The sequence below is a fragment of the Columba livia genome, chromosome 14, assembly GCF_036013475.1.
Source record: "Columba livia isolate bColLiv1 breed racing homer chromosome 14, bColLiv1.pat.W.v2, whole genome shotgun sequence".
NCBI classification, from domain to species: Eukaryota; Metazoa; Chordata; class Aves; order Columbiformes; family Columbidae; genus Columba; species Columba livia.
Window position 1 is genome coordinate 17,853,708 of NC_088615.1, and position 14,125 is coordinate 17,867,832.

Sequence of the window (14,125 nt, forward strand, 5' to 3'; positions counted from 1 at the left end):
GCGTTTTCCCTGGAGCTTTTAAACCTTCTTCCCTGTTCTCCTGCGTTTTCGCGAGTGGTGAGAATGGAGTGTGCGGTCTGTGTCTCCGTCAGGAAACGAATAATCCAGGTACACCCCTTCTGCTAAAAGCAGGCAGTTCGTGTCATTATTTATCAGTTCTTTGGTGCTTCCATGTTCAACTGAGAGGTGTTAACTACTACTCTCATAGGAGCTAGTAACGCGGTAAATTAATGACTCGGCAAGATGAAAAATGTGATGAACGCTTTAAGTTAGAGATTTCTTCTTTCTCACCGTTTTTTCCCCCAACCTGATGTGCTTGCACCTGGATGCAAAACCGTTGGTTTGCCAAAGGAAAGGTGCGTGTAGCTCCATGAGTGGCGAAATTACAGATAGATCCTCCCTATTGAATGTTCCCCTCTTCCTGCGTGTGTTTTATCGGGTTTTGGAACAAGGATGCTACAGAAATGGCAGCATTGATGGGACAGGTAAACATTATCCACGCAAGATTTTTCCCAGTTCTTAGTGCAGTTATTTCCAATTTTAACGGTTATGACGGATCCTTGATATGTAGAATGAGATCCACTGATTCTACATGATGGTGTCGCGAGACTGAAATTGTCTCTTGGTGTTAGACATGTTTTTTTCCTGAAACATGCGTGCTTTCTCCATGAAAGGAGAAGTTATGGGTTGTTTCTCCTTGATGAAGAGGAGAGTGTCGCCAGTCTTTTGGTGTGAGGCTTCTGCAGAAAAGGTAGCACGAGTGTCACAGGTAAATTCGTCCGTGCATTTTTTCTCTTTGCAATTACTTTTTTAACGGGCACGTGAAGTACACTTTCCATAAAATTTCAGGTCGGTCCTCCGAAATTTTCCACCTGAACTCTGAGACAGGAGAAATATCCCTTAAGGATGACATGGACTTCGAAGAATTACCCTCACATGAACTGGAGGTGCAGGCACGGGACGGCGGGGGATTTCTAGAAAGAGCGACAGTCACGATAACGCTGACAGACGTCAACGACAATGCACCCGAACTGACAGTGTCATCGTCTCTGAGCGAGATCTCTGAGGATTCCCCGACGGGGACAGTGGTGGCTCTACTGCACGTGCAGGACCGCGACTCGGGGGTAAACGGCGAGGTGCGGTGTAGCATTGCAGACAACCTCCCATTACGCTTGGAGAGGTCGTTTGATAATTACTACCGCGTGGTCACTGCTGAGGAGCTGGACCGGGAGCAGGTGTCGGAGTACAACGTGACGGTGCGGGCGGCGGACGGCGGGTCGCCTGCGCTGTGGAGTAGTGCCGTGCTGTGGCTGCGGGTGCTGGACGTGAACGACAACGCGCCGGTGTTCGCGGAGGCGCGCTACAGCGCCCGTGTGCCCGAGAACAACGCGGTGGGCGCGCTGGTGCTGAGGGTGCAGGCGTGGGACGCGGACTGGGGGCAGAACGCGCGCGTTTCCTGTTGCATGATGTCTTCCGTGAATGGCAGTTATTGAGCACAGATGGACAATTTATATTAAGATTTGATGACTGTATCTTTATTAGAGCTGCATTTAACATTTATTTGAATTACTGTGATGTTTGGGTAGAACAAAGACTATTTTGAGATAGGGCAGGTCAAAACGTGGTGTGCTGTAATCAAAATGCCTACAAGGTAGGTTACATGATTCAATTTGTCCTGCTTGTTAGACGGAACCGACAGTTGTGGCTCCACACATGTTCCCTCTTCTATTGTCTGAAGGAATTGCATGAAAGAACTGTGTCTGCGGTGTGAGATGCTGTGTGAGTCTTCTGTGGACTTTTTATCAACCAGATACCTGTCTTGTGTACCTACTACAGTTGACATAATCTGAAATGTTAAGCTATTATTCCTTTACTTGTGCAAGTTTCCCATTCTTGCCTTTTTTCTTATCCAGGTCTACAGTTGGGCCTCATTGTGGCTGGTGGCCCTGAAAACATGGTGGCCCTGAAAACTCTTATAGTCGTTTGGTTGGGGAAGCAGTTTGTAGCCATACTTGGAAGGTGTTCAGCTGCAAGACAAAGGTTGTCATAGACCTCTGTTTCGCTAAATGTCACTGAATGGCATGTTCTTTTGCTTGTAGCTACCATATTGTCAAAACAGTGGATAGTGATTTTGATTCAAGAAAAGGCTGTGAATGCAGAGTAAGGAGGGTGAGAGAGTGGCTTAAAACCATGGAAGTATGTGAGTTAATGTTGCTTTGATTTTGTGCCTGGTTCCAAGGCCTGTGCCATGTTTGCCGTGATCCTGGATTGCCTGTCCTGAAAGGCAATTGTAATTCTCTAATTGTAAAGTATTTGCACAATAACTGTGCATGTAGATTGATGATGCATAAACGGCTTATAATTCCTGTGTAAAATCTCCTTTTTCCATCTCTGTCTCTCTATAACTTTGCAATGTAGAGTTGCTCCACTGTTGTAATTACACTTGATTTCAGGTCTTTCTTTTGGCCAGTGCTTTTGCATTTGAAAGTGTGAGTGCATGTGTTGTTTTGCAGCAACCACTTCCTTCAAACACCAAAGTTTTTTTTTTTTTTTTTTTTTTTTTTTTTTTGTGAGAAAAATGAAGCAGAAGATAAAGAAGTATCTATTGTAGTTTCTCAGGAGCTTTTAACTTGAGAATGAGGCCCATGATAAAGTGTTTACACATATGGTTTTCATATATGTGGGAGATGAGTAGGCCACATATTAGAAGATGTGAGGAAATCCAATGACTATTTCTTAAAAAGAAACCCCCAGAAATGTTGTCCAGAGTAAGATTGTAAGATTGCACTTGCAGTGTGAGACCACAATGACTTCTAATGCTCTCAGGGATTAATTTCCACATCTGTAGTGAATCCTGAGACATCCTTCGAATGAATTTCTCTGACAACACTTTATTGATTAATGCTTCCTTATATTGGTTGGCTGGTTTCTGGTTCTGTTTTTCTTCTTTTGGTTTCCTAGCTATGAAGGTTTACTTGTAATTATTGGCATACCTGGTTTAGCAATGTGTTGTGTATTCTTGCGTCTTGCTCACGCTATACCGGGTGTTAAAAGCAGGAGACGTGAGGCTGCCTTTGTGTTATGTTTTTGATAGGGAGAGTAGATGAAAAAATTACTACAGAAGTCACATCTCTGTAGAGCGTTGTTTGTCATGAAAGAAAGGATTCGACTTAAGCTATTTGATGGCCATTTTTGTTTTTCTGTTCAGCATTTTTGTGCTTTAGAATCCTCTGTTTCTCATCAGAATGGTGGTGAGCAGACAAATGTACCTTTCTTCTTGGTGTGATCGTAGTACATTATCATCTCATGATATGTTTTTCCCAATTCTGAGAAGGTCAGAAGCAAACCTGCAAGTTGTGTAGGGTTGGAGAGAAAACAGAGCAGCCTGTAGAAGAACAGGCAGTCATTTCCTTCCTTGCCGCAATTAACACAAACATGTGCTTAATGGAGTACTATGCACTTTGCGTTGCTTCTGCTGAATAGTTTGACCTAAGAAATGTTATTATTCTACTTGATCCATTCACTTCAGTATGTTTCTAACTTTTCCCTTGCTTCTTGTCATGACCTTAACCTCAGGGTATCTGATCATATTTGGAAAGTCTTATCTGTGCTCACTCCCATACGCACCTTTGATTTTTACAGCTGTGGAGAGGAAGGCTTTCATAAACATATGTTTCTTCCAGAAACACACTTGTCTCTAGTGAAAGAAAGCAAAACGATCTGTACTGCAGTCCTCAAAGCACCGAGCGGCAACCCAGCCCAGTCAAGGTTTCCATGAACAAGCTAGAGATCCGTGGCAGAACGTCTATAGGATGTCTCCCACATAGTCCCCCAAAACATGCTGACTGCTAAACTGGAGAGAGATTGGTTTGACTGGTGGACTGTTGGATGGAGAAAGAACTGGCTGGACATCCACATCTCAAGAGTTATAATTAATAATTGAATGTCCAGCTGGCAACCAGTAGCATATGGTGGACCAGTACTATTTAGTACCTTCAGAGACAGTGGGATTGAGTGCACCCTCAGCAAATTTGCAGACAACACTAAGGTGAGTGCTGCAGTTGATTCACTCAAGGAAAGAGATGTCATCCAGAGGGACTCTGATAGGCTTAAGAAGTGGGCTCTTATGTGCACCTCATGAAGTTTGACACGACTGAGTGCAAGGTCCTGCACCCCGGTCGGGACAATACCCAGTTTCAATACAGACAGTGGGATGAATGGACTGACAGCAGCCTTGCAGAGAAGGATTCAGGGGTACTGGTGGGTGATGAATGGGACATGAGCTGGAAATGTGCATTCACAGCCCAGAAGGCCAATTGTATCCTGGGCTGCATAGCAAGTAGTGTGAGTGGCAGGTCAAGGGAGGTGGTTCTCCCCTTCTACTCTGCTTTTGCAAGAATGCACCCGGAGTACTGTGTGGAGGTCTTGAGCACACACTACAAGAAAGACATTGACTTGTTAGAGTAGGTCCAGAGAAGTACTATGAAAATTGTCAACGGTCTGGAACATGTCTGCTGTGAAGAGGGCTGAGAGCGTTGAGGTTCTTCAGCCTGGAGAAGGCTCTCAGCAGATGTTATTGCACCTGACAGCAGGCCCTGTCATGACAGGACAAGAGGTAAAGATTTTAAGCTGAAAGAGGGTAGGTTTAGATTGGACATAAGGAAGAAATGTAAATGATATGTATGTGAAAAGTCAGGAAGGTTTGGAAATAATAATCGTGGGAACTGTTAAAGGGAAAAAGAGTTCTGTTTTGCTGCTTTCACTGTTCAGTTCACGTCTGAGTTTCTTCTTCCCAGGTCAGTTTGGTCTAAGACACATTATTCCAGGTGTATTGGGAACTCTGTGTGTTTGCAGGTTGTTGGGATGTACTTTATTCATAGTTTAAGTATGTACTTATTATAAATGTTACGTATGGATAGGCTGACAATGTACTAACGGTAACTGGTGGAACCAAATGATTATTCATTCCCTACTAAATACCTGGGTTATGTTACTTCACCAGGAGCCATAATCTTTAAGAGTATTTTGTGATACCTTCCTTTCTGCTGGTAATAATTTCTTGCCTTGCTCATTGTAATGATCTGAAGATGGGTCTTTGTCTCTGACAATGTGTGGAACGTCCCATCTGCTACATTTGCCTGAGTGTCCCCTACGTGCCTTTCATGTTTACAGCTGTAAAGAGAAAGATTTCCATAGATATGTTTCTTAAAAATGTTATTGCAAGAAATGCACTTGCTTGTCACATACACATGCTGAGAAGTCAAATATCATCCATGGTAAGGAGAAGATTTCTGTGCAGCTTTCCATTAGGTGGAGTGCATGTGCAAATGATGAACACCATTTATAACCATGTGAGCTGTGTAGTGTTTCAGGAGAGTTTTGAGGGTGCTGTGTGTGAGGAGGTACTGGTGGAGAACTGGCATGTGTTTTGTTGATTCCCAAGGATTGTTTCTGACCTTCTGAAAATGTGTCTGAAGGTGTCTTATTATTACCTTGCTCAGACAGACCTCCTGTAGGTTCATCATTGTTCTTTCTTATGGCATGATGTTCCCTGTGAATGGTATTTGAAGGCTTGCCTTGCTTGTTGTGATGAGGTAGAGGTGGGGCTCTGTGTCTGATCATGCACCTGAAAAAATCACTGGAATTTATGCCCTTTCTTGTCACATAGGCATGAAGAGAAGTCAGTGCAGGATCAGCAAGAGACTGACCTGGAAGCAGGAGAAGAGAGGGTTGTATACTCCGACTGGGCAGTGCTTTAATGTAATGCCTAGTGCCAAGGCCTCTGCCACTTACACTACAGCCCTTTTCCTGCCTCCTGAAAGAGGATGACAATCTTGTGACAAGTCGTTCTGCAAGTAATAGGCATGAGAATGCAAACATGTCTCAGGGGTACTATTTCTAGTGTTTGTTGTGTCAAATGTCCCTTTTCCAGATACATGTGCTTGTAAGACAGTGATATACAGTTTCATTCTCATTGTATTAAACTTTTCCCAGCCTTGACCAGCCTTTGTATATTGTTAATGGTTCTTGCTCCTATGAAGTAACTGGTGATGTTTCATCAGCATTAAAAGTGCTGTGAATGTAGGGAGTGGGAGTGTATTTTTGTCAGGAAGTTTTGGGTTTGGTCTTGGTATTTGAACTAGGTGCAAGGAGGGTATTCATTTTACGCACTGTCATGTCCATTACACCTTTTCCTGTGAATGGTAGCCATTGAGAATAGAGGCAAACATTGCATTGATGGTTGCAGAGTCACATCTTTTCCAAATTGCTCCTGTGTATGATGGTGTTTTGATCCGATACTGATGACTAAGCCTTTAACTGAACTGCATGTTGCTTGTGCCCTTAGAACATTTTCTATTTCTTGAAATAAGTGTGGTGAACAGGGAAGTTTCTATGCCTGCATTCATGTTGTGATCCTTGGTCTCCATAAGGTGGAGCTGCATGTGCAACGTGTCAGTGGTGTTTGTCTACAAAGTTTTCTTCCTTGTGTGATGTTGGAGCATACTGAAGCATTTGGTCTGCAAAGAGAAAGTGCAAGTGGCACGGCTCACTCTGCTATAGTTTGAAATGTCTAAAAGGGAGGTGTAAATGCTAATTTCCTCCTACTTGTTAAATGGGCCCCATAGTTCTCCTTCTGTGCATTTTCCTTTTCTTTTTGTCCAAAGAAATTCTTCAGAGAACTGTGACTATAGTGTTTGGTATAAACTCCTGTGTGATCCTCCCATCTACTTTTTAGCAACTAGAAACCCTTCTTGTGTACCAACTACAACTGATATAATCTGAAATATTAACCTATGAGTCCTTTGCTTCTCTAGGTTTCCTATTCCTTCTATGTTTCTTCTTATGTTCTGAAACTGGGCATCATTTTGGCTGATAGTTCTTAAAGTAGTGATCTGTTAAAATTATCAAGCCACAGGAGCAGTTTCCACCCATATCTTGAAGATGTTCAGCTGTCAAGACAAAGACTTCCTACACCACTGTTTCCCAAAAACGTTGCTGAATGAAATGCTTGTTCACCTGTGACTGACATAGAGACAAAATTTGGATATTGTCCATGGTGCAACCAAATGCTGTGAATGCAGAGCAAGGAGGGTGAGAGGCTGTATTCCAACCAGGAAAATAGGTGGACCAATGTGGTTTTGGCTGGGCAATGGTTTGATTTCATGCCTGCTGCCAAGAGAAGGACTCGTGGGTAACATGTTTGTTGGAGGTTGCATTTGGCATAGTTATCATGAAATGATTGAGTTTGCTATTACTGGACAAGTAAGGAGGCTGGTCAACAGAACTACTACTTTTGACTTCTGAAAGGCAGACTTTCATTTATTTAGGAGTCCCTTGGGAGGCAGTCCTGAAGGACAAAGGAGTCCGGGAAGGCTGGTCTCCCTTCCAGACAGAAATCTTAGAGGCACAGGAACAAGCTATCCCCATATGCTGAAAGGTGAGCTGATGGGGAAGAAGGCCAGCCTGGATGAATAGAGAACTGTGGCTCGAATTTAGGAATAAAAGGAGAATTTATAACATTTGGGTGGAGGGGCAGGCTACTCAAGAGGAATTCAAGACTGCTATGAAGTTATGAAGGGGGAAATATAGAAGGGCCAAAGCCCAGTGAGATCTAAGCCTGGATATTGCTGTAAAAGACAACAATAAATGTTTCTGTAAATATATCAGCAATGAAAGGAGAGCTCAGGACAATCTCCATCCTTTGATGAATGCAGGGAGAAACACAGTGACAGAAGATGAGGGCAAGTCTGAGGTACTAAATGCCTTCTTTGCCTTAGACTTTAATAGTAAGACCAGTTGTGCTTCAGGTATTCAGTCCCCTGAGCCAGAAGACAGGGATGGGGAGCAGAATGAAGCCCGGTAATCTGAGGGGAAATGGTTGATGATCTGCTACACTAGTTAGGCACCCACAAGTCTATGGGGCCAGATGGGATCCATTCAAGGGTGTTGAGGGAGCTGGTGGAGGTGATGACGAAGCCACTTTCCATTATCTATCAGCAATCCTGTCTAACTGGGGAGGTCTCTGTTGACTGGAAGTTGGCAAATGTGACACCGATCCATAAGAAGGGCCAGAAGGAGAATCCAGGGAATTACAGGCCTGTCAGTCTGACCTCAGTGCCAGGAAAGGCCATAGAGCTGATCATCCTGAGTGCTGTCACATGGTACACACAAGACAACCAAGCAATCAGGCCCAGTCAGCATGGGTTTGTGAAAGGCAAGTCCTGCTTGACCGACCTGATCTCCTTCTATGACAAGGTGACCTGCTTGGTACATGATGTAAAGACTGTGGACGTTGTGTACCTAGACTTCAGTAAAGCCTTTGAGGCTGTATCCCACAGCATTCTCCTGGATAAGCTGCAGCTCATGGCCTTAATGGGTGTACTCTTTGATGGATAAAATGATTGACTAGAGGGCCAGGCCCAAAGAGTTATGGTGAATGGAGTAAAATGCAGTTGGTGGCTGATCATGAGTGGTGCTCCCCAGGGATCAATACTTCTGTTTAGTATCTTTATCAATGATCTGGATGAGGGCATTGAGTGCACACTTAATAAGTATGCAGATGACACTGTGGGTGGGAGTGTTGATCTACTGGAAGGCAGGAAGGCTCCACAGAGGGACCTGGACCAGCTGGATCATTGGTCTGAGGCCAATTACATGGGGCTTAACAAGAGCAAGTGCCAGGTTCTGCATTTGGATCACAACCCACTGCAATGATACAGGCTTGGGGAAGAGTGGCTGAAAAACTACCTGGCGGAGAAGGACTTGGGGATGTTGATTGACAGCAGCTGAATATGAGCCAGCAGTGTGACCAGGTGGCCAAAAAGGCCAACAGCATCCTGGCTTGTATCAGGAATATGTGATCAGCAGGACTAGCGATGTGAATGTGCCACTGTACTCTGCATGGTGAGGCCTCACCTTGAATACTGTGTTCAGATTTGGGGCCTTCATTATAAGAAAGACCTTGGGGTACTAGAGTGAGTTCAGAGGAAGGTGACGGAGCTGGTGAAGAGCCTAAAGGACAAGTGTTATGAGGAGTGGTTGAGGGACCTGGATCTGTTTAGCCTGGAGAACAGGAGGCTGAGGGGAGACCTTATCGCTGTCTACAACTACCTGAAAGGTTATAGCGTGGAATGCCTTGGTCTTTTTTCCGAAGTAGCAAGTGGTAGAACAAGTAGAAATGGCCTCAAGTGCCATCAGGGAAGGTTCAGATTAGATATTAGGAAAATATTCTTCACAGAAAGGGTTGACAGGCATTGGAACAGGGATGGAGTCACCATTCCTGGAGGTGTTTAAAAGGTGCATAGACGAGGTCCTTAGGCCCATGGGGTAGGGCTAGGGTTAGGTTACAGTTGGACTCGATGGTGTTGAGGGTCTCTTCCAAATGAAATGATTCTATGATTCATACTGTGGTCCTAGATTCACTGTCCTGAAAGGTCCTCTGATAATAAACTATTATTAGTGTGAACCCAGTACTGTGTTTCATGGGTAGGACAGCTTATGTTTCCTGTGTGAAACCTTTTGAATGTAGAATTTCTTCATATTTCTTTGGGATCTTTGATTCCTGGGAGGTTGTGGTTTATTTTCCGCATTTCTTCACAATGCATTTGCATTTGAAAGTGTAGTATTGCTTTGCAGAAAATACTTTCTTCAACCACCCAAGGCAGAATGTTAGGTGTAAGGAGAATGAAGCAGAAGCTAAAAGACATTCTATTGCACTTTCTCAGAAGACTGGGCTTGAGAAAGAGGCCCATGATAAGACATTTAAACTTACAGCTTCATATTTGTCGGAGATGAGGAGACCACATGGTATTAAAAAGTTTCTGAGCGCTGGTAACTACTTCTTACAATGTAGTCCAGAGCAAGACTTAAGGTTTCACTTGCAGCTTTAGAGATAGGCAATGTCCAGGTGCTCTTAGGGATCAATTCCCTTGTCTGCAGTGAAGACCAGGACATCCTCTCAGTGAGTTTCTCTGAACACCTTCTTTTTGAGATTTTGTTGAGTTGTTTGTCTGATTTTGGTCTTTTTCCTGTTCTCCTATTTTTAAGTAGCAGTGTGTCCCCATTTATAAATCCATTGTGGTTTGGTGCCTCTTGCTCATATTACAGCAGGTGTGTAGAGCAGGAGATGTGAGGGTACCATTGTGTTCTGTTTTTTTTGGTAGGGAGAGTATATGAAAGCATAACCTTGAGTAGAAGTCACATCTCTGCATAATATGTATGTGATAAAAGACAAGAGATTTTCTTCTCACCTAAAATAAAAATCACCATGTAAGTCAGAGACTTATATGGAAAAAAAAGAAAAAAAAAAGAAAAACAAAGCAGAGAGGATGGAAACCTTTTGCAGGCCTTGCAACCATTAGCTTCATTCTGTTTCTGATTGCGTATTTATTACTCTATTATTTCTATTTTGTTCTTGGTATTCATCGCAGGTAAGGAAAGCAGAACTCAAAATACTTGACAGAGTGCTAAAAAATTCTTCCCTATCTATGCTACCAGTTCTTGTTCCATCTGGATTTTTATTAAGCACAGCTGATTTCCATTTATTACTTGCTCTGCTGCAAATATTTAACACTGACTATTCATTGCGACTCAAAGAGATGGCCTAAAAGCAATCGAAACCGTCATTCTGTTCTAACCAACTCTAGAGTCGCAGCAAGCGAGAACTTTTGCACTTCTTAATTCTAATGAAAGCGAGACCCGAACGCGAGTGTAGGCATCGAATCCCGGTGAGAAGTCCGGGTCCCAGGGAGCGCGGCCATCAGGCGGCTGCGGTGACGTCGCGGCGCCTCCGGGTGCCGCTGTTGGCCGAGGCGGAGCGGCGCTGGAGCCGGAGCCGCAGCCGCCGCAGCGTCCTGCCCCCGCAAGCTGCTCGCTCGCCCGGCGCCGGCCAGAGCGGCAGCAGCACGGACAGCAGCGGCGAGAGGCGGCGCAGATTGGGGAGCAGGGGCGTCCGAGCCGGCGCCCACATCGCTCGCTGACCTCCGGCGGACCCTGCGCTTTTTGGGAGAGGGGCTGAAAGGAGGCAGAGCAGCGGCAGGAGGGAGGAGCGCTGCAAGAGCTGCCGAGAATGGCGAGCGGGCAGAGGCAGAAGCGAGCAGGCGGGCGAGTGCTGCTGCCCGCTTTGCTGCTGGGATTGTGCTGGCGGGCGGCGGCGGAGCGGCTCCGTTACACCATCCCCGAGGAGCTGGGCAGAGGTTCGCTGGTGGGGCCGCTGGCGCGGGACCTGGGGCTGAGCCCTGCGGAACTGCCGGCACGCAAGCTGCGGCTCAGCGCGAACAAGCAATACTTCACGGTGAGCGGGGAGAACGGGAACCTGTACGTGAGCGAGAGGCTGGACCGGGAGGAGATGTGCGGCGAGGCAGCGTCCTGCTCCGTCAGCTTCGAGGCGCTGGTGCAGAACCCGCTCAACGTTTTCCACATCGAGGTGGCCATCCAGGACGTCAACGACAACTCCCCGGCCTTCAGCAAGGCGGCTCTGGACCTCGAGATTGCTGAGCTGACTCTTCCAGGTGCTCGTTTTCCTCTTGAGATGGCCCGAGACGCGGACGTGGGCAGCAACTCACTGCTGACTTACCAGCTCACTGACAACCCGGCCTTCACTCTGGCCGTGAAGGAGACCCCAGATGGAAGCAAACAGCCGGAATTGGTGCTGGAGAGAGCGTTGGACCGGGAGAAGCAGAGCTCCTTCCAGCTGGTGCTGGTAGCACTGGATGGTGGGGACCCCGTGAGGTCCGCGACTGTCCAGGTTCGCATCAACGTGACTGACGCCAACGACAACGCGCCAGTGTTCAGTAAGATCGTCTACGAGGCGCGAGTGCGGGAGAATGTGCCGGCGGGGTCGCTGGTGCTGCGGGTGCGGGCCACGGATGTCGACGCGGGCTCCAACGGGCGGGTGTCTTACTCCTTCGGTAACGTCCCGGATGGCATCCGCACGTTGTTCAATGTCAACAGCGAGAGCGGCGAGATCAGGACGGCGGGACCCCTCGATTTCGAGGAGAAGAGCAAATACAGCTTCGGTCTGGAGGCAAGGGACGGCGGCGGGCTCACTGTTCACTGCAAAGTGCAGATAAATATCACCGACGAGAACGACAACACTCCCGAAATCACGATGCTGTCGGTGTCGAGCCCAGTGTCGGAGGATGCGCTAGCCGGCACGGTGGTGGCGCTTCTGAAAGTGTGGGACCGGGATTCCGGGCAGAACGGGGAGGTGTCGTGCGAGCTGTCGGGTGAGGCGCCGCTATCACTTGTGTCGTCGTCGGGCGGCTCGTATAAGGTGGTGACGGCGAGTGCCCTGGACCGGGAGCAGGCGGCCGAGCACCGGGTGACGGTGGTGGCCAGGGACCGGGGCCGGCCGTCGCTGTCGAGCAGCACGGCGCTGGTGCTGGAGGTGTCGGACGTGAACGACAACGCGCCGGTGTTCGAGGAGGCCGCCTACAGCGCCTACGTGGCAGAGAACAACGCGGCGGGTGCGCCGATACTGAGCGTACTTGCGCGGGATGCGGACACGGGCGCCAACGGGCGCGTGAGCTACTGGCTCGCGCCCAGCAGCGCGGGCCCGGCGGACGCGGCGGCGTACGTGTCGGTGGAGGCGCGGAGCGGCGCGCTGTACGCGCAGCGCTCCTTCGACTACGAGCAGTGCCGCGAGTTCGCCGTGGTCGTGCGGGCGCAGGACGGCGGGGAGCCGGCGCGGAGCTCGACGGCGACGGTGCACGTCTTCGTGCTGGACCGCAACGACAACGCGCCGCGGGTGCTCTGGCCGGCAACGGGCGCGGGAGACAGAGTGCCGGGGTCGGCGCCGGCACTGGAGCCGTTCGAGGTGGTGCCGCGTTCAGCCGAGTCCGGGTACCTGGTGGCCAAGGTGGTGGCGGTGGACGCAGACGCGGGGCGCAACGCGTGGCTGTCATACGAGCTGGTGCAGGCGGCGGAGCCGGCGCTGTTCCGCGTGGGGCTGCACAGCGGCGAGGTGCGCACGGCGCGGGCCGTGTCGGAGAGGGACGCGGCCAAGCAGCGGCTGGTGGCCGTGGTGAAGGACCACGGGCAGCCCGCGCTGTCGGCCACGGCCACGCTGCACGTGGTGCTGGCCGAGAGCTTGCAGGAGGCGCTGCCGGAGCTGAGCGAGCGGGCGGCGGGCGCCGATTCGGCGGCGGAGCTGCAGTTCTACCTGGTGCTGGCGCTGGCGCTGCTGTCCGCGCTGTTCCTGCTGAGCGTGGCGCTGGCCGTGCTGGCGCGGCTGCGCCGGGCCGGGCCGCCCGCCGTCCTGCGCTGCCTGGGCGCGCAGCGCTTGTCCGTGGCCGGCGCCGCCTTCCCGGCCGACTTCTGCGAGGGCACCTTGCCCTACTCCTACAACCTGTGCGTGGCGCCGAGCCGCGCCGTGGCCGAGGCCGCTTGGCTGCCGCCGCCGCTGCCCAGCCTGCCCACGGAGGAGCTTCTGGGCGCGGAGTCATGCGAGAAGAGGAGCCCGAACAACAGCGCCGGCGCGGAAGAGCCGCCCGCCGACCCCGACGCCCCTCAGGTCTGTAAGCCCACGCTCTGTCGGTATTTTCCTTGAGCTTTTCTGAACCTTCTTCCCTGTTTCCCTGGGTTTTCCCGAGTGGTGAGAATGAGGAGTGCTGGTCTATGTCCCCGTCAAGAAATGAATAATCCAAATACCCGCCTCCCGCTCAAAGCAGGCAGCTCGTGGCATCAGCTATCATTTCTTTGGTGCTTCCATGTTCAACTGAGAGGTGTTAACTACTACTCTCATAGGAGCTAGTAACGCGGTAAATTAATGACTCGGCAAGATGAAAAATGTGATGAACGCTTTAAGTTAGAGATTTCTTCTTTCTCACCGTTTTTTCCCCCAACCTGATGTGCTTGCACCTGGATGCAAAACCGTTGGTTTGCCAAAGGAAAGGTGCGTGTAGCTCCATGAGTGGCGAAATTACAGATAGATCCTCCCTATTGAATGTTCCCCTCTTCCTGCGTGTGTTTTATCGGGTTTTGGAACAAGGATGCTACAGAAATGGCAGCATTGACGGGACGGGTAAACACTATCCACGCAAGATTTTTCCCAGTTCTTAGTGCAGTTATTTCCAATTTTAACGGTTATGACGGATCCTTGATACGTAGAATGAGATCCACTGAT

General features: G+C 48.8%; 2 protein-coding genes across 8 annotated transcripts in view; both read left to right on the forward strand.

Moving 5' to 3' along the window:
- Window positions 1-14,125, forward strand: part of LOC102091799 (protocadherin gamma-A4) — a 223,708-nt gene that overhangs the window by 46,885 nt on the left and 162,698 nt on the right. Inside the window, exon 1 of one of the 7 annotated variants that reach the window (XM_065030272.1) lies at window positions 10,795-13,513. The exons of the other annotated variants lie outside the window; for them this stretch is intronic. Coding sequence (XP_064886344.1) covers window positions 11,069-13,513 — 2,445 coding nt within the window. The 5' untranslated portion in view covers window positions 10,795-11,068. Of the gene's footprint in view, window positions 1-10,794; window positions 13,514-14,125 lie in introns of those variants that run through there. 7 annotated transcript variants of the gene reach the window in all.
- Window positions 5-10,315, forward strand: LOC106145714 (protocadherin gamma-A10-like). The gene has a single exon (XM_065030315.1). It carries the CDS (start codon window positions 912-914, stop codon window positions 1,491-1,493), a length of 582 nt encoding a protein of 193 aa, XP_064886387.1. The 5' UTR covers window positions 5-911; the 3' UTR covers window positions 1,494-10,315.

Excerpts from the sequence above, each read along its gene's own strand:
- LOC106145714 (XM_065030315.1), top strand. The coding sequence starts at position 912 with ATGGACTTCGAAGAATTACCCTCACATGAACTGGAGGTGCAGGCACGG.